This window comes from Mauremys mutica, chromosome 2, assembly GCF_020497125.1.
Source record: "Mauremys mutica isolate MM-2020 ecotype Southern chromosome 2, ASM2049712v1, whole genome shotgun sequence".
NCBI classification, from domain to species: Eukaryota; Metazoa; Chordata; order Testudines; family Geoemydidae; genus Mauremys; species Mauremys mutica.
The window spans coordinates 180,896,036-180,919,512 of NC_059073.1; the positions used below are offsets into that span (position 1 = coordinate 180,896,036).

The 23,477-nt window shown below is 53.7% G+C and overlaps 1 protein-coding gene and 1 long non-coding RNA gene across 2 annotated transcripts in view; both read left to right on the forward strand.

The window, feature by feature from the left end:
• Positions 1–23,038, forward strand: part of LOC123364843 — a 70,347-nt gene extending 47,309 nt beyond the window's left edge. Inside the window, exon 6 of the mRNA XM_045007303.1 lies at positions 22,770–23,038. Coding sequence (XP_044863238.1) covers positions 22,770–22,786 — 17 coding nt within the window. The 3' untranslated portion in view covers positions 22,787–23,038. The remainder of the gene's footprint in view (positions 1–22,769) is intronic.
• LOC123364845 lies at positions 18,567–22,476 on the forward strand. Its single transcript, XR_006577311.1, has 5 exons — positions 18,567–19,072; positions 19,869–19,991; positions 21,091–21,179; positions 21,272–21,444; positions 21,598–22,476. It is a non-coding gene; the product is annotated as an uncharacterized LOC123364845 (long non-coding RNA).
• Positions 23,039–23,477: the final 439 nt, after the last annotated feature.

The window sequence follows — 23,477 nt, forward strand, 5'->3', positions numbered from 1 at the left end:
ACCAGGTTAAAGATGGATTCCAGTTCAGGTGACATGATCACATGCCACTGCAAGACATCATTACCCACCTGCCAGCACACACCTATACACAAAGAGAAATAACAAACCAGTAACCACTTTGTCTGTTCTCTGGCCACCACACTTAAAACTCACTTAAAAATCACTACCAGTACCTTAAAGTAATCAGCTGTGCACAGATCCTGCTCGACCACGCTACTGTGACGGGTTGGACCAAAAAACTCCCTATGGGAGCTGCCACCTGATGTGCCAAGACACAGCCATCTGCAGACAATTGTCCTGTTTACTTTGGACTAGGTTACACAAGTGTGGACTCAGGGGAATGCTGTGCTGCGGTGTATATGCCTTGCAAGATATCACTCGTGAAGGGAAGCAACACTGCTCTTGTGAGTGGAATCTGGGCGATAAGGAAGAGGAGTTGTAAATTCTCCCTGGGGAGGGGAAATGAGGAAACCTGGTGGGACGATGTGTGTGACTGGAATGTTAGTGTCGCTGGTTACAACCCATTGAGGTAGGGGAGAGAGGGTAAAAAAAGTGGTGGGCAGGGTGGCACTTTACATTAGACCAGCAGTTCTCAAACTGTGGGTCAGGACCCCAAAGTGGGTTGCAACTCCATTTTAATGGGGTCACCAGGGCTGGCTTAGACTTGCTGGGGATAAAGCTGAAGCCCGAGCCCCAGTGCCTGAGGCCGAAGCCAAAGCCTGAGGGCTTCAGCCCTGGGCAGTCAGGCTCAGGTTGCAGGCCCCTGTCCGGGGCCAAAGCCCTTGGGCTTCGATTTTGGCCTCCCCACACAGGGTGGTGGGACTCGGGCTTTGGTGTTCCCCCCTGCACCTGGAGTGGTGGGGCTCGGGAGGGCTCAGGTTTCGGTCCCCCCTCCTGGAGTCATGTAGTAATTTTTGTTGTCAGAAGGGGGTCGGAGTGCATTGAAGTTTGAGAACCCCTGCATTAGATACATCATTACCTGTTTTACGTGCTTGGTTACTGAGAACCCCAGGACCTTGACTGGACAGGGATCAATCTGCTAACACACACAGCCCACAAGGGGAACTGGTGGGGGGCTGGCACAGTTCACTGAATCCAAACCAGAGAGCAGGAAATGTTTCTCCTTTTGCACCTGTCTGTGACTTGTGGGAAGAAATTAGGTTAGTATGGGGGACTTCCTATTGGGAGACAGATGTGGGAGGTCTCCCTTAGCCAAGAGTAAATCATCCTTGGAGATTTTGAAAAATTATAGATACTTTTCTAATACAAAGTTTTGTACCCAATTAGGGGTGACTCTATTGTGGGCCTCCTTGTGGTGGATAAAGATGAACTGATCACTGGACTGGATGTTCGTGGTTGCTCTGGGGCCAGGGATTATGACTTGACTGTATTCAGTAAGGACCAGTAAGAAGGTTTTGGAACAAATTGATAAATTAAACAGCAATAAGTCATCAGAACCAGATGCTATTCACCCAAGAGTTCTGAAGAAACGCATATGTGAATTTGCAGTACTACTAACTGTGCTATGTAACCTTTAAATCAACTTTAAATCAACTTCTGTACCAGATGACTGGAGGATAGCTAATATGACACCAATGTTTTAAAAAGGCTCCATTGACGCTCCCAGCAATTACAGACCACTAAGGCTAACTTCAGTAGCAGGCAAATTGAGTGAAATGATAGTAAAGAGCAGAATTATTAGACATATAGATAAACACAATTTATTGGGCAAGAGTGAACATGATTTTGTAAAGGGAAATCAAGCCTCACGAATCTACTAGAATTTTTTGAGGGAGTCAACAAGCATGTGGATAAAGGTGATCCAGTGGATATAGTGTACTTAGATTTTCAGAAAGCCTTTGACAAGGTCCCTCCCCAAATACTCTGAAGCAAAATGGGATAAGATGGAAGGTCCTCTCTGGGATAGGTAACTGGTTAAAAGGCAAGAAAGGAAGGGTCTGACTAAATGGTCAGTTTTCAGACTGGAGAGAGGTAAATAGTGATGTCCCCCAGGGGTCTGTACTGGGACCAGTGCTGTTCAACATACTCCTAAGCGATCTGGAAAAAGGGGTAAACAGGGAGGTGGCAACATGTGCAGATGATACAAACCAACTCAAGTTAGTTAAGTCCAAAAGAGAGTGCAAAGTGTGACAAAGGGATCTCACCAAACCGGGTGACTGAGCAACAAAATGGCAGATGAAATTCAATGTTGATAAATGCAAAGTAATGCACATTGAAAAACATGATCTCAACTCTACATCTAAAACAATGGGGTCTAAATTAGCTGTTACAACTTAAGAAATTGATCTTGGAATCATTGCGGATAGTTCTCTGAAAACACCCACTCAAATATAGCATTGGAAGTCAAAAAAGTGAACAAAATGTTGGGAAATCATTGGGAAAGGGATAGATAAGAAGACAGAAATGTAATATTGCCTCTCTATAAATCCATGGTACGTCCACATCTTGAATACTGGAGCTGGTCTCCCCATCTTAAAAAGATATATTGGAATTGGAAAAAGTACAGAAAAGGGCAACCAAAATGATTAGGGGTATGGAACAGCTTCCGTATAAGGTGAGATTAATAAGACTGGGGGGAGTTTTCAGCATGGAAAAGAGATGACTAAGGGGGGATAGGATAGAGGTCTATAAAATGATGACAGGTATGGAGAAAGTAAATAAGGAAGTGTTATTTACTCCTTCTCATAACACAAGAACTAGGGGTGACCAAATGAAATGAATAGGCAGCAATTTTAAAACAAACAAAAGGAAGTATTTCTTCACACATCACACGGTCAACCTGGGGAAACTCTTTGCCAGAGGCTGTTGTGAAGGCCAAGACTATAACAGGGTTCAACAAAGAACTAGATAAGTTCATGGAGGATAGGTCCATCATTGGCTATTAGCCAGGATGGGCAGGGATACAAAACCATGCTCTTGAAGTGTCCCTAGCCTCTGTTTGCCAGAAGCTGGGAATGAGCGACAGGGGATGGATCGCTTGATGATTACCTGTTCTGTCCATTCCCTCTGGGGCACCTGGCATTGGCCACTGTGGGAGGATAGGATTCTGGGCTGGATGGACTATTGGTCTGATCCAGCATGGCTGTTCTTATGACCAATAGAGGGCAGTCCCAACCAGCAATATTTATATTTGGTTCCCTGAAAGGGCTAACTTTCCAGGGCTGACCAAAATGATTAGTGAAAGTGTTTTGAAGAAAAACACTAAACAGAACAAGGTGAATGAAAATTGGGAGTTATTGTTTAAGGACCTTGTCAGATGAGGCATAAGTCACATTGCATAATTAGCTGAGCTTGCAATGGCCTTCCACTCAACTCACTGACATTTCTCCATCTGTAAATGTGGTAAGAGTTTTAAAATCTATATCCAATCAATTACAACATTTCAGGGAACATGCTAGGCATCAATGGTCTGATCATTGAGTTGATGGCGGTAAACAGGAGATTCCCATAGAGCTCCCTCCCTCCCTCTCCCCAGGAGCCACCCTCATCCTCTCTCCCCTTTCTGCTCCCACATCCTCTGCAAACTTTCAAAGATGGATGCCTTGTGATGGCCTTCGTTCGTGGGGATGTTGCCTAGTGATCAGGGTTTCGGCCCTTCAACATGCAGGGCGGGGGGAAGGGAGGGGAAGAAGGGTGCGGCGGATGGTAGGAGAGCCTGGGGCCTCCCACTGGGCTCTGACCCAGGCCACTCTGAGTGCAACACAAGGGTGTGACACTTCCTACTAAGCTGCTATTGTCCAAAGTTCACAGTTTATCACAGGAAGCTCTGACGGGTGTCAACTCACTGCTTGGCACCTCTTCACGGCCAGGCGTGGCATGGAAGCTCTCTCCCTCTTGGGGTGGCAGCTACCTCTGTAATGCTGACAGTCGTTGGTGAGCGGGATTGGACCTCTGTAGCTTAGTGGATGAGCCTCTACAGCATGAAGTAAAAGCCAACTGGCTGTTAACTAAGGCTGTAGGGAAGACTCATTTTATCTCTGTCTCTAGATGGTCTTGGTGCCGCTAGATGGGACACACCACCACACCCAGAAGGTGTGTGGGTTACTTACTTACTTCCCCTAGCTGAGGAAGGGCATCCTGAGGTTCAGAGACTTCCCAGTTGTAATCCTGAACGACCCCTGTAACGATGCAGCCTCGGGCAGGACACTACTGAGAGTATCAATTAAGGACAAATTGCTTGCAGCAGGGCAACAAGAGCAGGTCCTCCCTTCCCTCAGGGAGAGGGATCTCCAGGCAGTTTCTGAGGAAGAGATCCTGCCTTCTTTCAGGGCCTTCAAGGTAGAGGTCCTTTCTCTTGCCTGGTCTGCCCACAAATCCTCGTCCAGACTGTGCACCCACTGCAGGTGTGATGGAGCTGGGCTGGCTGAGGCCAGAGCAGCTCCTTAACCCCTTGTTCCCCAGTGTGGGGTTTGTATTCCCCATCACAAGTCCAAAGAGAGGGGAAAAAACTTTGAAGATACAGCTTTCCATACTGTCAATGGCTAACAGGCCTAGCAGGCCTAAGGGCGTATTTTTCCAAGGAGAGCTTTTTGTTATCCTGGATACACCGATAATAATGCTGCAGATGCATATTTTGGGTAACGAATTATTATCTCATCCAACAGTGACAATGTGAATTTTGAATCCTCTTTTATCCTGGCTTCTCTTTAACTCCTTGGAAGGTGACTTTAGATGATGCTTCATGCAGCAGGCATTCTTTTGCCCTGTGTCATCGAGGCTTTTCTGTTGCTGGATTGGGGAGGAGGCTTGGTGAGAATCCACTCTGCTGACTGCAGAACACTGCATTCTGACCAAAAGTATGTTACTTTGCGTCCTGAGTTCCTTCTGTTCCTGGAAGGTGACCTTTGGAAGATTTTCATGGACCATGAAACAAAGTCAGAGTTAGTGTTTGTAAATGTCAGTCCTTGGCCTCTGAGGCTGCCAGTGATGGGAGCAACTCTGGGTGGTGGCTTGAGTGACATGGCCACTAGGCCACTGGGAACTGGCTGCGGCCCTGTGGGATAGGAGGGGCTCGCAGAAGGCACTGAGGGGACTCTGCTGCCCTTCGCTGGAGCGACAGCACCGTGTCCTAATAATATAAGTCTGTGATGAGGTAATGCTTGTCATTAATTAGCCTTGCTAAAAAGCTGGGTTGGAGCTGCTCAGGGGATAAGCTAGCTTCCTCCTGCTCATGGAGGTGAATTCATCTCCCTTCCCAGTAACACCTGTTCTCACTCTCATTCCCCATCAGGCTCCTTGCTGCCAGGCCAGCAAATGGCCATAGGATGGGAATGAGGCCTGGGCCCCACCCCAATCTCCTGTGTCTAATCCCGCTGTTTACCTTGTCCCCCAACAGCTGCTGGGCTTCCCCCAGGAGGGAGTAGGCGAGGAGCAGCCCAGCCTGGCTGACACGCAGCAGGGGGTCGTGGATGGCCAGCACTGCCCTGCATCCGGAGGAAGGATCTTCTCTGCCCCTCTGCGAAGAACTTTCCAAAGACCTAAAACCAACAGGACATGAGGCATTAGCAGATTGCCCACAACCAGGCTCCAAATCCTAGGGGTAGAATGGTATCTCCATCTAGTGGCCTCAGGAGGCAGCCACTGCAGGGGACCCAGCCACTCCCATTCCCTGAGCTGTCTCATGCCCTGGGAGCAGAGTGTCCTTACCTCCCCCACCCTGGCTGTGATCCTGTAGCCCAGGAGCCTGCTGTCCTGGTGCCAGTCCCAGCACCACAGGACTTTGGCCTCATGGATGGGCAGCCCTGGGAAAGAGACACACACACACCACACACTTGTCATTCCGGTTGCAGTGGTTGTGTCCTTCCAATCCCATTGGTGGCTGCACAGTGGGCAGAGTCCTTGCTGAGTGCCTGGCCCAACAGGATTGCAGGGGAGGGGTGTAGAACAGAGAAAGAGAGAGAGAGAGAGACTCATCCTCCAGCCAGGGTCAGTCTGAGAGAAATTGGCTGGGGTCCCAGTCTCACTCTTCTATTGGGTGCCATTTCCCAGCTGGGTTCTTTACCCCTCTGGTGCAGCAGCAGCTGGTAGAGCCGGTAAACCCCCTCCCTGGCCTGTCGGCTGAGGTCCTTGCCTGGGTCACTGATGAAGAGAACCAGCTGTGCCACATGGTGACCCCGCCTGGGGAACTCTGCTGAGTTCTAATGGAAGGGAGAGGGAGAGGGGACTCCATCAGCATTTTCCTGCCAGCTCCCAGTCTCCCCCTGGCCAGGACTCTCCTTCCCCTCAGACCCTCTGCAGGAGATGCTGGGGAAGAGGAGCTAGAGCTAAACCCTTAATTTTCTCTGCCCGCAAGGGAGCCTGGAGCACAGGGATGTGGGCAGGGCCCTCCATGAGGATTTGCTTCCCCAGCTGCTCCAGGATGACAGGAAGGCATGAATCTGGAGCATGGTCCCCTTAAAAGCCCAGTCACCACTTAACCAGGACAAGAAGAACTTGACTCAAGCCAACCTCTCCTTGCAACCTCTCCTTATGGTCTGTACCGCACTGAGGTCGGCCAGGTCCCTTGGCATCCGCAAGGAGGGATCTTTCTGCAACTCGGCCTGGAACTCAGCAGCTGGGACAGGGATGGGGACCTGCTTTCTCCCACTGGCTGGGTCTGAGGCCGCAGCCTCTCTGAGCCGTGTCTCTGGGCGTTCCCTCCCCACCCGGTTAGGGTCCTGCGCCTCGGGCAGAGTACCTTCCCCATTGTCAGAGCGCAGTGCCCTGCGTCGACTCTGACTACAGGTCACGACCAGGGCACCCCGGGCGTTGCTTGGCCAGTCCTCGAGGTCCCCCCCCATTAACACCTCTGTGGGCAAATGGGGGTGCACCCCACGTCCTTGGGGCCCCCCTTGGCCCCCCACTTCAGGTGGTTCCAGGATGTCCAGGCTCCTGAGGATGTTCAGGAAGAAGGCTCTGCAGGTGGTCCCAGAGCCTGAGGGAAGCAGCTGCCACCTTCCCCAGGAAGAGAGCGGCCCCTCCGTCCCCGCTGGCGGGGAAGGAGCTCCCGGCCAGGCCAGGAGGTGGAAGCGCCCAGCCTTCTGGCAGAGGAAACCCGCTCCCAGGGCAGTCGCCGAGGTGGGAGAGGCACCAGCCAGGCCAAATTGGAGCTGGCCCAGGATGCAGCTGGGCAGGCAGGACCCAGCCCAGGAGGGAAGCCGGGCAGGGTGGCTCTGGGGCTTGGTGTGTCAGCAGCAACGGCCCCAGAAGCCCATCCCTGATTCCCAGCAGGAGGCATCGCCCTGCCCGGTCACCGAGGACCTTCCAGCTCCCCAGGGCAGGAGGTGGAGGATCCGTATCCCAGCACCAGCACCTCGGCCCACTCCCCATGGGACAGGAGCAGTGCCTGGGACTCGGGCAGCAGCGAGGCCGATGGGAGCTGCTGCTTTGTTCCAGGTGAGGGGCCAGGCTGGGCTCAGGGAGGGGTGAGTAGGGGGCTGTGAACACCCTGGGCCCCGGCTCTCCACCAGTACTATGGAAGCAGGTCCCCAGCCCAGGTGTTTGGACTGAGCCACGTGAACCCCACTGACACTAGATGCTGCCACTTTGGTCCTTGATGTTCCAGCTGGGACGGGGCCCGATCTGCCCTAGGTCCTGGAGGTGGGAAGGGGGCACATTGCCCCACCATGTCCCTGTCCTTCCCCTGAATGGCAGCAGGAGTCACCCTGTCCCCTTCTCTCCCTGGTGCCGGGACCCCCAGAGACTCAGAGGAGGAGGAGGACGACGAATGGATGGACATGGCCACAGAGGAAGCTGCTCTCAAGAACATCCAAGAGCAGCTCCAGGGCCGAGAAAAGGTACAATCATTCCCTAGCTGTGCTGGAACCGAGATTGTCCTGTCCCTTCCCAGCATCCCATCCCCCTGCAGAGGGTCTTGTCCTTCATGATCCACCACCCCTAATGGGGGACATCCCAGTTCCTGACCTTGCTTGTGTAGGAGTTGTGGGTGATTTGGACAGTGGTTGGGTCCCCACTCTCCCCAATTCAGGCCTGAGTCCTGCAGCTGGTGTGGGTGGGGCAGGGAGGTCCCTGGCTAACTGGCTCTCTCTCCCCTAACCCCACTCCTGGTGGGTGCAGGATGAAACCCAGCAGCTCATGTTCCTGCACGCCATCCATCCCGTGTGTCTCACTGCACAGCAGAGAGGGCAGGACACACTGGAGCCGCACTGCTGCAAGGCGGCTGTGGTGGAGAGGATTGTGGTGAGTGAGACACGGCACCTGGCAGCTGGAAGGAGGAGAGAGACATGGGATGGGCAGGGGTCTCCCCGGGCCAATGGATGAGGGATGGCTGGTGCTGGAGGGGCAGCTGAGGGCAGGGATTGCTGGGGCTGAAGATTGGGAGAAGAGATGGGAGAAATTCTGAGCTTGGTCACTAGTGGGCAGGAATCGGAGGAGCGGGAGGCAGGTGGGAGGATCCTGCTGGCTGTGTGGGGTGTGGGGTGCTGGCTGGGTAATCTCCTCACGGGGAAGTTTCAGTGTGGCCTGAATCTCACACACTCTTTTGTCTCCTTTGGGTCTCACAGGAGCTCATTGAGGAGCTGCCTGATAATTCTCCACCCGGCGGCATCCTCGCTAACTCCCTGATTGCTGTGGGCAACCTCAGGAACCGAGACCCTCCCGCCCGGTTCCCCTAACCCCAGTGCTGCTCAGGCCCAGGGCTGGGAGTCACTGCCCCTCCCGCTCTCTGGTCACCTCCCAAGTGGCTCCTCTGGCAGAGGTGACGGGAAGGTTCCCTCTCTCCTGGCTGCGCTGTTCTTCTAATTCCAGTAACATTGCTATGGTTTTGGGGAGAGACTCACTCCCAGGATCAGATACAGGAGGGGCAGCAGGGAACAGGCCCTATTCCTGCCCTGCCACTGTCCATCTGGGAAACCTTGGCCTTGTCATTCCCTGGCTCGGTGCCTCAGTTTCCATTCTCACCAGCCTCTTGGATGCCATGCTGGGGAACGTGTTGGCAGTGTCCCCAGACACCGACAGGCTCCACTACATCTTGGAGGTGAGCCCCATGAGAGGGGAGGGGGCAATTTTACCTTAACTCATAGATCCATTTCCCAGTCTATCCTCCTAGCTGGGCCCCCAGTGGCCCATCCTTGGTCAGGGCAGTCGGTGCAATGCAGTGTCAGGTCCTTCCTCCTTGAAGGACAGAGGAAGGAGCTGGGACTTCAAGCCAGAGCTTTGCCTGGTTCTGTTGCACACTAACCACAGGGACTCTGGCTGGCTTGGGGAGTGAGAGTCTGAACCCCTCCTGTGAGATCCAGAAGACGGTCCTCAGAGAAGAGTCACAGGCTCCTTCCTAGAGAAACAGGTGGACCCCAGAGAATCAGCCCTTCTCTCCAACGGGCCCTGAGATTCCTGGGGGGATTGTGCTCACACTCAGTTCCTTCACCCAACCAAGGACTTGAGAGCCAGGGAGGGGGGAGGGGTCTGTCTCCTTCCTGGTGAGCTGTTCAGGAATCAGGAGTTCAGGGAGGATGGGACCAGCCCCGACACTGAGCATTGTCCCAAACTAGAGAGATAATGACAAGCTGTGACCTGCAGGATACAAGCATCGTCCTGGGGGCAACAATCCCCTTCTAAAGCTCTGCGATCAATGAATCAGATATTCCACCCCACACACACTGTCTCAGCCCCCTGGGGATGGGGAGGGTCTCATTAGCACAACACATGCACCTGCCCATTGATCCTGAGCTGCCTCCTTTCCCCACAGCACATGAACTACTAGATCGTGTTCTGGGTGTGGCAAGAGAGAGCCAGGGCCACTAGGAGCAGCACGGCCCTGCTCAGATTCACCATCACCCTCCCTGAATTTGATGTAAGTGGCCTCTGACCCCAGCTTCCTGACGCCAGGCGTAGGTGGGCTGGCTCCAACGGGCTGTAGGATCTGCTGCTGCAGGGGCTGTGGGTTAGGAGTGTTCCTCTTGGGGAGGCAGAGTCACAGCAAAGATTGAGCTAGTCTTGAGTCAAGTTCTTCTTGTTCTAGTTGAGTGGTGACTCTGGGCTTTTAAGGGGACCATGCTCCAGGTTCATGACTTCCTGTCATCCAGGAGCAGCTGGGGAAGCAAATCCTCATGGAGGGCCCAGCACACATCCCTGTGCTCCAGGCTCCCTTGCGGGCAGAGAAAATTAAGGGTTTAGCTCTAGCTTCTATCCTCTAGCATCTCCTGCAGAGGGGCTGAGGGGAAGGAGAGTCCAGGCCCGGGGGGGAACTGGGAACTGATGGAAAAAGGCTGATGGAGTCCCCTCTCCCTCTCCCTTCCATTAGAACTCAGCAGAGTTCCCCAGGCTGGGTCACCATGTGGCACAGCTGGCTCTGTTCATCGGTGACCCAGGCAAGGACCTCAGCCGGCAGGCCAGGGAGGGGGTTTACCGGCTCTACCAGCTGCTGCTGCACCAGATGGGTAAGGAACTCAGCTGGGAAATGGCAGCCGATAGAAGAGTGTGACTGGGATCCCGACCAATTTCTCTCAGGCTGACCCCGGCTGGAGGATGAGTCTCTCTCTATCACTTTTTGTGTTCTACACCCTTCCCCTGCAATTCTGTTGGGCCGGGCATGCAGCGAGGACTCTGCCCACTGTGCAGCCACCAATGGGATTGGAAGGACACAACCACTGCAACCGGAATGACAAGTGTGTGGTGTGTGTGTCTCTTTCCCAGGGCTGACCATCCATGAGGCCGAAGACCTGTGGTGCTGGGACTGGCACCAGGACAGTAGGCTCCTGGGCTACAGGAACACAGCCAGGGTGGGGGAGGTAAGGACACTTTGCTCCCAGGGCATGAGACAGCTCAGGGAGTGGGAGTGGCTGGGTCCCCTGCAGTGGCTGCCTCCTGAGGCCACTAGATGGAGATGCCATTCTAGCCCCAGGATTTGGAGCCTGGTTGTGGGCAATCTGCTAATGCCTCATGTCCTGTTGGTTTTAGGTCTTCGGAAAGTTCTTCTCGGAGGGGCAGAGAATATCCTTCCTCCGGACGGCAGTGCTGGCCATCCACAACCCCCTGCTGCTTGTGAGCCAGGCTGGGCTGCTCCTCGCCTGCCCCCTCCTGGGTGATGCCAAGCAGTTGATGGGGGACAAGGTAAACAGTGGGATTAGACTCAGGAGACTGGGGCAGAGTTTGCTGGCCTGGCAGCAAGGAGCCTGGTGGGGAATGAGAGTGAGAGCAGGTACTACTGGGAAAGGAGATGAATTCACTTCCATGAGCAGGAGGGAGCCAGCTTGTCCCCTGAGCAGCTCCCACCCAGCTCTTTAGCAAGGCTAATTAATGACAAGCATTACCTCATCACAGACTTATGTTCTTAGGACACGGTGCTATCGCTCCTGCGAAGGGCAGCAGAGTCCCCTCAGTGGCTTCTGTGAGCCCCTCCTGTCCCACAGGGCCGCAGCCAGTTCCAAGAGGCCTAGTTCAGAGCAGCAAGGAAAGCCTAGAGGAACTTGAAAAGAGAGGTAGGAAATGCCCAGGGAAAACTGCAGCAAAAAGGAAGGAGAAGATCTAGCTGTTGGGTACAGGGCTCTAGGCTGCTACGAATGTCAGGGTGGGGCTGGGTTCCCCTACTGGCCCCGAAGAAGGGGGCGTACACACACTCGGAGAGGGTTCCAAGCCCAGCAAGGGGGCTGCAGGCTGAGCAAGAGCCCCAGCGAGGGCAGAAGGACTTCTTTCTGTGGGAAGACCTCTTTGGACTTCTAGTGTGAGACAAGCTGGGCCCCAGAAGGGTGGACTAAAGTTGGTGACCTGGCCAGCAGCTGAGTTACAAGGAGGAGAACCTGCCATGGTGTTGGAGTGACCATGGATGGGGGACGCTAGCCCAGCGAGAGGGCTGTGATGCCATGTCTGGCAGCCGGGGGAGCAGCTAACATTGAGTAGATTCGTTTATGATTGGCATAGTCAGGAGAATTGAATTCTCCCTGTGATCCATGAGGGCTGATAGAAGTCTTGGTTGCTGAAGGAAAGTCTGTCCTCCCAAGCGGGTGTATTGAGGGACCGAGATTGTCACTGGATTTCCCACTTCAGTTCCAGGGACTGGTTAAGCAGCCAAAGCAGGTCTAGGGGTTTCTGCAGCAGCTCCTAGAAAACCAACAGAAGCAGAAGGAAGTGCAGGCAGAGCTGCAGACGTAGCAGCAGCAATACCTGTGAGAGATCCTGCAAAGGGAAATCAACCCAGGGTCTGCTATGCCCATGGACAAAAGAGCAGATGCGGAAAGCATGCCTGGGCTGTGCTGAGAAGGTTAGCCCAGGAGAGCAGGGCATGGGAAAGTGTACAAGCATGGCCTAATGCCAAGATGGGGGACAAGAGTTCTTTGTTTTGGGTGCAGACAACAGGCCATATCAAAACACAGGCCTGCTTAGGAAATTGCTGAATCGCAAAACGAGGGGCCAGGGCCCCAAGAAGTTAGAAAGAAAGGAGAAGGTGTCCTCTGGCACAAACCCACGTGAGGAAGGCAACGTGGAAGTGGCAGGGATGGCCGTAGAACTTGCAGATTCTCCACCAACACACCCTGTCAGGTGCTGCAGGGAGGTGAAGGATGAAATGGTTGGCACAGAGATGAAGCAGACTGAAGTAGGGACAAACACAAGGGTGGAGCAGTCCATGGTGGGTTCTCAGACTCTGACGGAAAAGGTTTGGGGGGATGCAGCGGCAGTAGCAAAAAGGCTGCAGAAGAAGCTAAAGGCTTCAGAATAGGCTCTGCAAGCAGCTGTTAATGAGACTGAGTGGCTGCAGGAAGAGCATTGGGATACTGCAGAAGAGAAGGATTGCCTCTTAATTCTGGTGAGTGAGCTGGCAGGGGAGCTGGAGACACTGTGCGTGCAGGCTGTACAAGGGTAGGACTGGTTCTCCCATGCTCTCTAAGGAAGGGGACGTACAAGGCCATAGAAAGGGCTACCAAGGCCAGCAAGGGCAGGCCGAGCCAAAGCCAGGCTGAGGAAGAGCACACAAGGAGACGGAAGATCTTGTTTATGTTAGACATTTTTGAACTTTTCGTTTCAGATGAGTGCGACCCAAGAAGGAGTGGACTAAAAGACGGTCACCTGGCTGAAGGGCTGAGTTTCCAGCCAAAAAACTTCCATAGTTCCCTAGCGACTATCGGCGAGGGTGCTAGCCCAGCAAGAAAGCTGTGACACCAGGCCTGGCCAGAAAGGGGCACCTGTCAGTGAGTGAACTCTGTTACAAGCCTGCTTCCATTATGGTATTGGAGAGTGGTGGGGATGGCCTGTGGGAAAGGATGGCTGGAGTGGTCATACAGAAGGGGCAGCAGGGTCCAGTGATGAGAGCAGGGAACAGGTTGTACTGCAGCCCTGCCACTGAGTGGTAACGTGATCCTGGCCAGGTCACTCTCCCACCTGGTGCCTCACTCTCTCTAGCTTTGAAATGGGAATCATCCTGACCCACATTAAGAAAGTGTTTGATCCTCTGCTCTTGCTTCCCAAATCCCTGCCCTCCTTGCCCTACACAGGTCTTTGCCCTGTTCCTCAACCTTCCATGCCCATGTTAGTGCCTGTGTCTCCCCCCATCTGCGAGGTCTCATGTACAGTCTCCTGTCAGCAAAATGTAGCCGCCCCTAGATCCGGAACAGGAATCGCAGTTCCTGTGCGCTGCCCTGAATGGAGTATAGACCATGGGCATGGGGAAGGCCAACACTCACCTCCAGGTAGATCATCAACCTTCTCCTCTGTCCCAGGAGCGGGAAGGCCTCTGGTCCTTGCTTTCTTCAGTAACTGGAGCTGCTATGTTGGGGGTGTGGTGGGTGCAGATGGGAACAGGCCACAGAATTAATCAAGTATCAGGGGGAGACTCCCCCTCCGTGGGAGATGATGATACACCTCTGTGGGGAATTCCTTTCTTGTGGATGCTGTGCTTCGGTTCCTGGACTCTGCCGGGAAGCCCAGCTCCCATCCCTAGCAGATTGGCTGTTCCCTACCCTGCTGTGCACCAGGCCCTCTGCAGAGAGCTGCTCTGGGCAAGGACTGCAGAGCCAGCTGTCATCCTGGTAGGTGCAGCCCCAGGTTCCATAAGCCTGACCTATGATCTCTCTCTGCTGGCAGGCTCTGAGCAAGGCCTGTGCAGACCCATGGATGCCATGCTGAAGAGCTCGCTGACAGCAACCCCCAGCACAGACAAACTCCAGCACATCTTGGAGGTGAGCAGAATGGGGAGGGGCAGCAGGGGTTTTACCTTAGCCCTGGGGACTCCTTGAAAGAAGAGACTGGAAAATCCAAGTTTCTATTGAATTCTTCCGAGTATGCATTTGTGATATAAACTCACTGGGTGCCCTTGGGGTTAACTCACTTCCCCCTTACGGCAAAACCTGGTCAAAAACTAGCTCCTGTGCTCTACAAGGGGCCTGTGATATGCAGGGGGTCAGACTAGATGCTCTAATTGTCTCTTCTGACCATAGAGTCTGGTAATTTATGAAAAACTGTAACCAACTTGCTTCCTAGAATGAACACTCCTTGAGTGGGTTGATCCACAAGGGGTAAGTCAAACATGCAATATGGCTGGCCAGGGGCAAGACATTAGCCCTGAAGGTGGGTGTGTCAGTGACATCACATGGGCCTCTGGCAGGACCCCGGGCTATTGGGCAAAGGTGGTGGGGAGGTGGTGACCTCACAGAGAGATGATATCAGCCAGGAAGGACAGGGGCACAGGATAGGGGCAACCTCGGAGACCCCTCTGGCTTTGCCTCAGCAAGTCTCCTTCTCAAGGCCTCTCCTTGAGAACTGAGAGAGAATTCTGGTTCACATACATGAGCGTGAGGAGGAACCGCTTCGGAGTTCTCTCATTTCCTTTTACTGATTTTGCTAGAAAAGAGACATTGTTGTTTAGAAGGTAAGAGCCTCCTAGAGGTTTGGAACCTGTTCAGTCTCATCCCTCTGGTGCAAGTTGAATTCTTGGGGTGGAAAACACTAGCTTAAGGTGGCAGAGTTTTATTCCCCACCTAGGATTTTGTTACTTACAATCACTTGGGACATTAGGGTTTGTCCTTTTGGTTTTCCATTTTCCTCCATCCCTCCCTCCTTTCTCTTCTTCCCTTGCTTCTTTTGTCCTTTCCCCTGTTCCCCTCCTACCACTAGGAGGGGTGTGTGTGTGCTGCGGGTGGCGGAGGAGGGGGGTTTGCTCTGAGCTCCCATTGTAGGAGTTCCACCCAAAAATATAGGGCTGAAATAGTGCTTGGACAGTGATCCCCACCGGAGACCTGGGCAGTCGTTTTGGGCTGTCTGGGGAGAACCCTCAGCCTCCCGCCCCTCACTCTCTACCCTGATTGGCTGAGCAGGGGGTTATTGACAGGGAGGAGACTCAGGTCCTTGTTGTTCTCTTTTAAGACCAAGTAAATAAGTCATAACCAGTCATATGTTTGACGAATTTTGATTCTTCTCTCCATTAATTGTCTCTGAGCAGTTCATGATTCTCTCTAACATTCTGGTTCTCTTAAAATACTTGCTGAATAATTACTATGCACTGTGGTTGGTCTGGAACGCCTTTGAGAGCACTTTATTCAGGTCATTCAGTGTACAAAATTGAAGATCCAATGGTTAGTTTGAAAGTCAGGGCTCTTGGGTCCTATTCCCAACTCTGCCACACTGACTGGCTGTGTGACCTAAGACAAGTCAATTCTCCTTTCTCAGCCTTAGCTTCTCCCTCTTTCAAGTAGGGATAACAATCCGCTCCTACCTACCTCCTGGTGGGTGGAGGATGGTGATCCATTGGAGAGTGTCACTAGGAGCAGTGCATAATACGTGCTGTCCTATCACGTTTACTCAGATCAGATTATGACCTAATAGAATAGCTGAACTATTCTATTGTATTTGTATGTTCTTATTTTGCAATTGTTAAGAGCAGCAAGCAGGGCCGGCTCTAGAGTTTTTGCCGCCCCAAGCAGCGCACTGAATTGCCGCCCTGGGCTGGGGGGGGCAGTCCGTGCGCCCTTAGGGCGGCAGGCGTGTCTAAAGGGCTCTGGGCTCCCCGCAGGGGGAGCCCAGAGCCTTTTAACTCCCAGCCGCGGCCGGGAATCAGAGGGCTCCGGGCTGCCCGCCGCGGCGGGGAGCCCAGAGCCTTTTAAATCCCAGCCGCGGCCGGGAATCAGAAGGCTCCGGGCTGCCCGCCTCGGCGGGGAGCCCAGAGCCTTTTAACTCCCAGCCGCGGCCGGGAATCAGAAGGCTCCGGGCTGCCCGCGGCGGCGGGGAGCCCAGAGCCTTTTAACTCCCAGCCGCGGCCGGGAATCAGAAGGCTCCGGGCTGCCCGCGGGGGCGGGGAGCCCAGAGCCTTTTAACTCCCAGCCGCGGCCGGGAATCAGAGGGCTCCGGGCTCCCCGCCGCGGCGGGCAGCCCAGAGCCTTTTAACTCCCAGCCGCGGCTAGGATTTGCTGGGGCGGGGCGGCGCTCTGGCGGTTGCGGGTCAGCGGCTCCGGTGGACCTCCCACTGCGGGAGGTCCACCGGGGCCCTCTGCCGCCCTCCTCAGGATGCCGCCCCAAGCGGGTGCTTGGCCCGCTGGTGCCTAGAGCCGGCCCTGGCAGCAAGTACTTAGCTCAGACTGAAGCATCTCCTCTAATTTTTGAGATCTAAGTCTCTCCTCTTTGTGTGCGACGAGATAATTTAACACACTGTGACAAACAGGAGATGCTTTTGTCTTGCAACAAACTATTTTTGCAGAGAATTTTCATCCCACTTGTTATGATTTCAGGAAACAAACTGGTTTAGTCTGAATGGGATTTTCTGAGAGAAAGGGTTTCAATGAAATTTCCCCAGCATCTCGATTCCTGGGCTCTATCCCTGCCTATGTGGGGTTTGTTGTGTGTTAGAAGAGGAGTGAGGACTGGTGGCTTCTCTTTCTGGCTCTGCCACCGCCTTGCTGTGTAAGCCCTTGGGTAGGTCACTTCCCTTCTCTGTACCTCAGGCTCCCCAGCTGTGCAATGGGTACAGGGACAATTCTCCAAGTCTGGGCAGTCTTGAGCCTGGGTGGGAAGAAGGATTCATAAAATGAACAAACTACCAAGGGCTCTTTAATCTAGCAGAGAAAGGCATAAGAAGACCCAGTGGCTGGAAACTGAAAAGAGACCAATTCATATTAGAAATAAGGCACAAATATTCAACAGTGAGGATGATTCACTAAGGGATCAAACTACCAAAGGAAATGGTAGGGATTCTCCATCTCTTGATGTCTTCTAACGAAGACGAGATGCCTTTCTGGACAGGATCTGGTCAAAAACTAGCTCCTGTGCTATACAAGGGGCCTGTGATATGCATGGGGTCAGATTAGATGTTCTAATTGTCTCTTCTGGCCATAGAGTCTGCTAATTCATGAAAAACTGTAGCCAACTTACTTCCTAGAGTGAGCACTCATTGAGTGGGTTGATCCACAAGGGGTAGGTCAAACATGCAATATGGCTGGCCAGGGGCAGGAAATTAGCCCTGAAGGGGAGGGGTGGGTGTGTCAGTGACATCACAAGGGCCTTTGGCAGGACCCCAGTCTATTGGGCAAAAGTGGTGGGGAGATGGTGACCTCACAGAGAGATGACATCAGCCAGGAAGGACAGGGGCACAGGATAGGGGCAACCTCGGAGACCCCTCTGGCTTTGCCTCAGCAAGTCTCCTTCTCGAGGTCTCTCCTTGAGGACTGAGAGAGAATTCTGTCTCATATACGTGAGCGCGAGGAGGAATCTCTTTGGAGTTTTCTCATTTCCTTTTACTGATTTTGCTAGAAAACAGACGTCACTGTTTAGAAGGTAAGAGCTTCTGAGACGTTTGAAACCTGTTCAGTCTGATCCACCTGGTGCTAGCTGAATTCTAGGCCTAGAAAACACTAGATTGCGGTGGCAGAATTTTATTCCCCACCTAGGACTTTGTCCCTTAGAATCACTGGGGACATTGGGGTTTCTCCTTTTTGGTTTTCCTTTTCCTCCATCCCTCCCTCCATTTTCTTCTTCTCTTGCTTGTATGGCCTTTCCCCTGTTTCCCCTCCTTCCATCAGGAGCTGTGTCTGTGTGTGGAGTAGGGTGCAGGTGGGGAGTTGCTCTTCATTTCTCATTATGAGAAGCCCTCATAAAGTGTTGGAGCTGTTAACAAGGTAAGGGCCTCAGAGAGGTTTGGAAACTGAGCTGGGCCAGACCCTGTGAGCTGCTGAGCATGGAAATCAATGGGAAACAAGGGGGCCCTGGGCTTGCTATGCCTAGGGACTTTGATGTGGGGAATGGTTTCCTGGGAGATGTCCAGACTCCTGGGTTCTGTTCCTTCTCTACTCTGGGTTGCTGGGGTGGAGGGAATGTGGCCTGGGATGGCAGGAAGGAGCTGCTTGTCCAAAATGACTGATATTCTTTGTGACTGACCCCAGTGCTCGAAAAGAATGAGACTCCCCGGTTATTGCAGCACCAGGGACGATGAGGGGGAACATTGGGAGCAGATCATGCAAAGAACTCCTGCCCGTGTGTGTAGCTTGCACGCCCTGCACCCCTGTGGAGCCGGGGAGAAGCTGCTCTGGCTGGGGCAGGGATGGGGAGGGACTGAAAAGGCCCGTTAGTGAGAGGCTGCCTTGACCCTAGACTCACGCCTGCTCCCCGCTTGGTTCCAGGATGTCCAGGCTCCTGAGGATGTTCAGGAAGAAGGCTCTGCAGGTGGCCCCAGAGCCTGAGGGAAGCAGCTGCCACCTTCCCCAGGAGCAGAGCGGCCCCTCCGTCCCCGCTGGCGGGGAAGGAGCTCCCGGCCGGGCCAGGAGGTGGAAGTGCCCAGCCTTCTGGCAAGAGGAAACCCGCTCCCGGCGCAGGCACCGAGGTGGGAGAGGCACCAGCCAGGCCCAAATGGAGCGGGCTCAGGATGCAGCTGGGCAGGCAGGACCCAGCCCAGGAGGGGAGCCGGGCAGGGTGGCTCTGGGGCTTGTTGTGTGGGAAGCACCAGCCCCAGGAGCCCAGCCCTGATTCCCAGCAGGAGGCATCGCCCTGCCCGGTCACTGAGGACCTTCCAGCTCCCCAGGGCAGGAGGTGGAGGATCCCTGTCCCAGCACCAGCAGCTCAGCCCGCTCCCCATGGGACAGCAGCAGCGCCTGGGACGCAGGCAGCAGCGAGGCCAATGGACGCCGCTGCTTTGTTCCAGGTGAGGGGCCAGACTGAGCTCACGGAGGGGTGAGTAGGGGGCTGTGAACACCCTGGGCCCAGGCACTCCACCAGTGCTATGGGGGCAGGTCCCCAGCCCAGGTGTCTGGCCTGAGCCACGTGAACCCCACTGGCACTAGATGCTGCCACTTTGGTCCTTGATACTCGAGTTGGGGGTGGGAGGGGAAGGCACCTCCCAGGGAGTCCAGGACAGTGATGGGGGGGTCTCTTTGCTAAGGGCTCTTGAAGGAGTTGGGGGCTGAAGGCATCACTGAGAGGGGGAAGTGTGGGGCCCGATCTGCCCTAGGTCCCGGAGGTGGGAAGGGGTCACATTGCCCCACTGTGTCCCTGTCCTTCCCCCGAGTGGCAGCAGGCATCACCCTGTCCCCTTCTCTCCCTGGTGCAGGGACCCCCAGGGACTCAGAGGACAAGGAGGAGGAGGAATGGGTGGACGTGGCCACAGAGGAGACTGCTCTCAAAAACATCCGAGAGCAGCTCCAGGGCCGAGAAAAGGTGCAAATATTCCCTAGCTGTGCTGGAACCAAGATTGTCCTGCCCCTTCCCAGCATCCCAACCCCCTGCAGAGGGTCTTGTCCTTCACAATCCACCACCCCTAATGGGGGACCTTTCTCCCAGTTCCTGACTCTGCTCGTGTAGGAGTTGTGGTTGGTTTGGACAATGGGTGGGTCCCCACTCTCCCCCATTCAGGCCTGAGTCCTGCAGCTGGTGTGGGTGGGGCAGGGAGGTTCCTGGCTAACTAGCTCTCTCTCCCCTAACCCCACTCCTGGTGGGTGCAGGATGAGGCCCAGCAGCTCATGTTCCTGCACGCCATCCACCCCGCGTGTCTCGCTGCACAGCAGAGAGGGCAGGACACGCTGGAGCCTCACTGCTGCAAGGCAGCTGTGGTGGAGAGGATTGTGGTGAGTGAGACATGGTGCCCCGCAGCTGGAGGGAGGACAGAGATATTGAGGGGCAGGGGTCTCCTTGGGCCAATGGACGGGGGATGGCTGGTGCTAGAGGGGCAGCTGAGGGCAGGGATTGCTGGGGCTGAAGACTGGGGAGAAGAAACGAGATAAATTCTGAGCTTGGTCACTAATGGGCAGGAATCGGAGAAGCGGGAGACAGGTGGGGGGATCCTGCTGGCTGTGTGGGGTGCTGGCTGGGTAATCTCACTAGGAAGTGTCAGTGAGGCCCGAATTTCACACGCTCCTTTGGGTCTGTCATAGGTTTATTCCCCACTTTGAACTTTAGCGTTCACAAGATGGGGACCTGCATGGACTCCTCTAAACTAAAATCCTAGTTAGATCTGGTTCTTGCTGCCACCAGTCAAGTTTTAAGTGTCTGACATACTCCCTGTTCCCCCAAAACAGATTCAAACTTGAATCTCAACACAAAGGGAAACAACCCATTTCCCCCCTCCCCTCTCCTAGTGCTTAGGAGAGATACCTGGATTCAAATTCCTTGAATCAAAACAAAGAGGGATTCACTTTTCCCCCCTCCCTTTCCCCTGAAAATCCAAACAAGGAAGAAATCAATCAAGTTCTAAAAAGAAAAGATTTTATTAAAAAGAAAGAAAGAAAGTACACTATCTCTGTAATACCAGGATGGAAAAATTTACAGGGTCTAACTTATAAGAACTGGAGAGACTTCCCCTCCCTCCTCCTCAGAATAATCAAAGTAACAGCAAACAGAAATAAAGATATTTCTTCAGCAAACACACAATTGCAAGTGCAGAAATTAAATTAGAAGACTAGTCCGCCTTTCTAATACTCACTAGACTGAATAGAAGAAAATACTTCAGGAAAACTTGGAGAACTTGAAGATATGTCTGGCCTCTCTTAGATCCAAAAAGAGAATGAACTCAAAACAAAGAACACAGACAAAGGCTTCCCTCCACAGAGATTTGAAATTATCTTGTCCCTTGATTGGTCCTCTGGTCAGGTGTTCATCAGGTTACTGAGTTTGTTAACCCTTTACAGGTAAAAGAGACTTTAACCCTTAACTATCTGTTTATGACAGGGTCTCACACGAGCTCATTGAGGAGCTGCCTGATAATCTCCACCCGGCGCCATCCTCACTAATTCCCTGATTGCTGTGAGCAACCTCAGGTACTGAGACCCTCCCACCCAGTTCCCCTAACCCCGGTGCTGCTCCAGCCCAGGGCTCTGTTCTTAAAGAATTCTAAACATGTCTTAACAAGCCGCCTTCCCAGCTGTCTTCAAGGCCCTGAGATCTGGCACAGCCTCCCAGACGGGATCATCATGCAGCTGAGCCACTTCAGGGGGCAGTGGGGACAGGTCACCTCATCCCATCAAACCAAGCAGTGCTGGGTCTCAAAGAGGCTGAGATGGAAGAGCCCCCTCCCTCATGGAGGTAAGAGCCATTTACTCCTTGGGGCATGTGGGTCTCTTGGGGGAGAAACGGGATCCCCGATGCATAGCTTGGCTGGGAGCTTCCCCCGTCCCTGGCTCCCAGCTCTGGGACAGAGATGTCTCCATCATTGTTCCATCCTGGTTTTGTTCTTAGGAAGGGGCTCCCAGAGACATCCTCGAACCTGGACTCCTGAGAGTGTTTCCGGCAGTAGGCTCCAGTCCCTCGGGCATGAAGAGAGCATCAGGTAGTCTTGTTCACATGGTATCTCCGGTCTCCAGATCCACTTCCTACAGCAGGGCAAACAAACCCATCAGCTCCCAGAATCCCAACTCTTTGACCTCCTTCTGCTCAGCTTTGGGGTTTCTCCAGCCCCCTCACCACACCTGTCAGCCTCTGAATGATGAGGGGCCAAAATGTTAGAGTCACCAGAACAAGCAAACTCCAGTTCCAGGCAGTGGGGCCTGTGTGTACTTAGCCTCTCGGGAAACCAGGTCTGAAATGGGGAGCAAGGACCCGAGCCCAGTAACAGTAGGAGTGGGCAGAGCAGGCCTGTACCAGGGTGCTTTCCCTTGGGCTGCACAGCCGGGGGCTTAGCCAAGCTGATTACAGAATGAGCCCTAACTGAGAGGCACCATGTACCTCCCACTAAAGAGCCAGATTTCAGTGGTGATACAGCCCAGATGAGGTCTCAACAGGAATGAGAACGAGGTAGGAAGTTCAGAGCATCAAGGAAAGCCTAGAGGGGAATTTGGGAAGAGAGGTGGGAAATGCCCAGGGGAAACTGCAGCAAAGAGAAAGGAGCAGACCGAGCTGTTGGGTACAGGGCTCTGGGCTGCTACCAGTGTCAGGGTGGGACGGCGTTCCTCTACTAGCCCCAAAGAAGGGGGCATACACACACCTAGAGAGGGTTCTGAGCCCAGCAATGGGGCTGCAGGCTGAGCAGGAGCCCCAGCAATGGCAGAAGGACTTCTTTCTGTGGGAAGACCTCTTTGGACTTTTAGTGTGAGACAAGCTGGGCCCCAGAAGGGTGGACTAAAGTTGGTGACCTGGCCAGCAGCTGAGTTACAAGGAGGAGAACCTGCCATGGTGTTGGAGTGACCATGGATGGGGGACGCTAGCCCAGCGAGAGGGCTGTGATGCCATGTCTGGCAGCCGGGGGAGCAGCTAACATTGAGTAGATTCGTTTATGATTGGCATAGTCAGGAGAATTGAATTCTCCCTGTGATCCATGAGGGCTGATAGAAGTCTTGGTTGCTGAAGGAAAGTCTGTCCTCCCAAGCGGGTGTATTGAGGGACCGAGATTGTCACTGGATTTCCCACTTCAGTTCCAGGGACTGGTTAAGCAACCAAAGCAGGTCTAGGGGTTTCTGCAGCAGCTCCTAGAAAACCAACAGAAGCAGAAGGAAGTGCAGGCAGAGCTACAGATGCAGCAGCAGCAATACCTGTGAGAGATCCTGCAAAGGGAAATCAACCCAGGGTCTGCTATGCCCATGGACAAAAAGAGCAGATGCGGAGAGCATGCCTGGGCTGTGCTGAGAAGTTAGCCCAGGAGAGCAGGGCATGAGAAAGTGTACAAGCATGGCCTAATGCCAAGATAGGGACAAGAGTTCTTTGTTTTGGATGCAGGGATGGCCGTGGACCTTGCAAACCCTCCACCAACATACCCTGTCCCGTGCTGCGGAGAGGTGAAGGACGAAATGGTTGGCACAGAGATGAAGCAGACTGAAGTAGGGACAAACACAAGGGTGGAGCAGTCCATGATGAGTTCTCAGACCCTGATGGAAAAGGTTTTGGGGGATGCAGCAGCAGTAGCAAAAAGCTACAGAAGAAGCTAAAGGCTTCAAAATAGGCTCTGCAAGCAGCTGTTAATGAGTTCCCAGCCAAAAAACTGCCATAGTGCCCTAGCCACTATCGGCGAGGGTGCTAGCCCAGCAAGAAAGCTGTGACACCAGGCCTGGCCAGGAAGGGGCACCTATTGGTGAGTGAACTCTGTTACAAGCCTGCTTCCATTATGGTATTGGAGAATGGTGGGG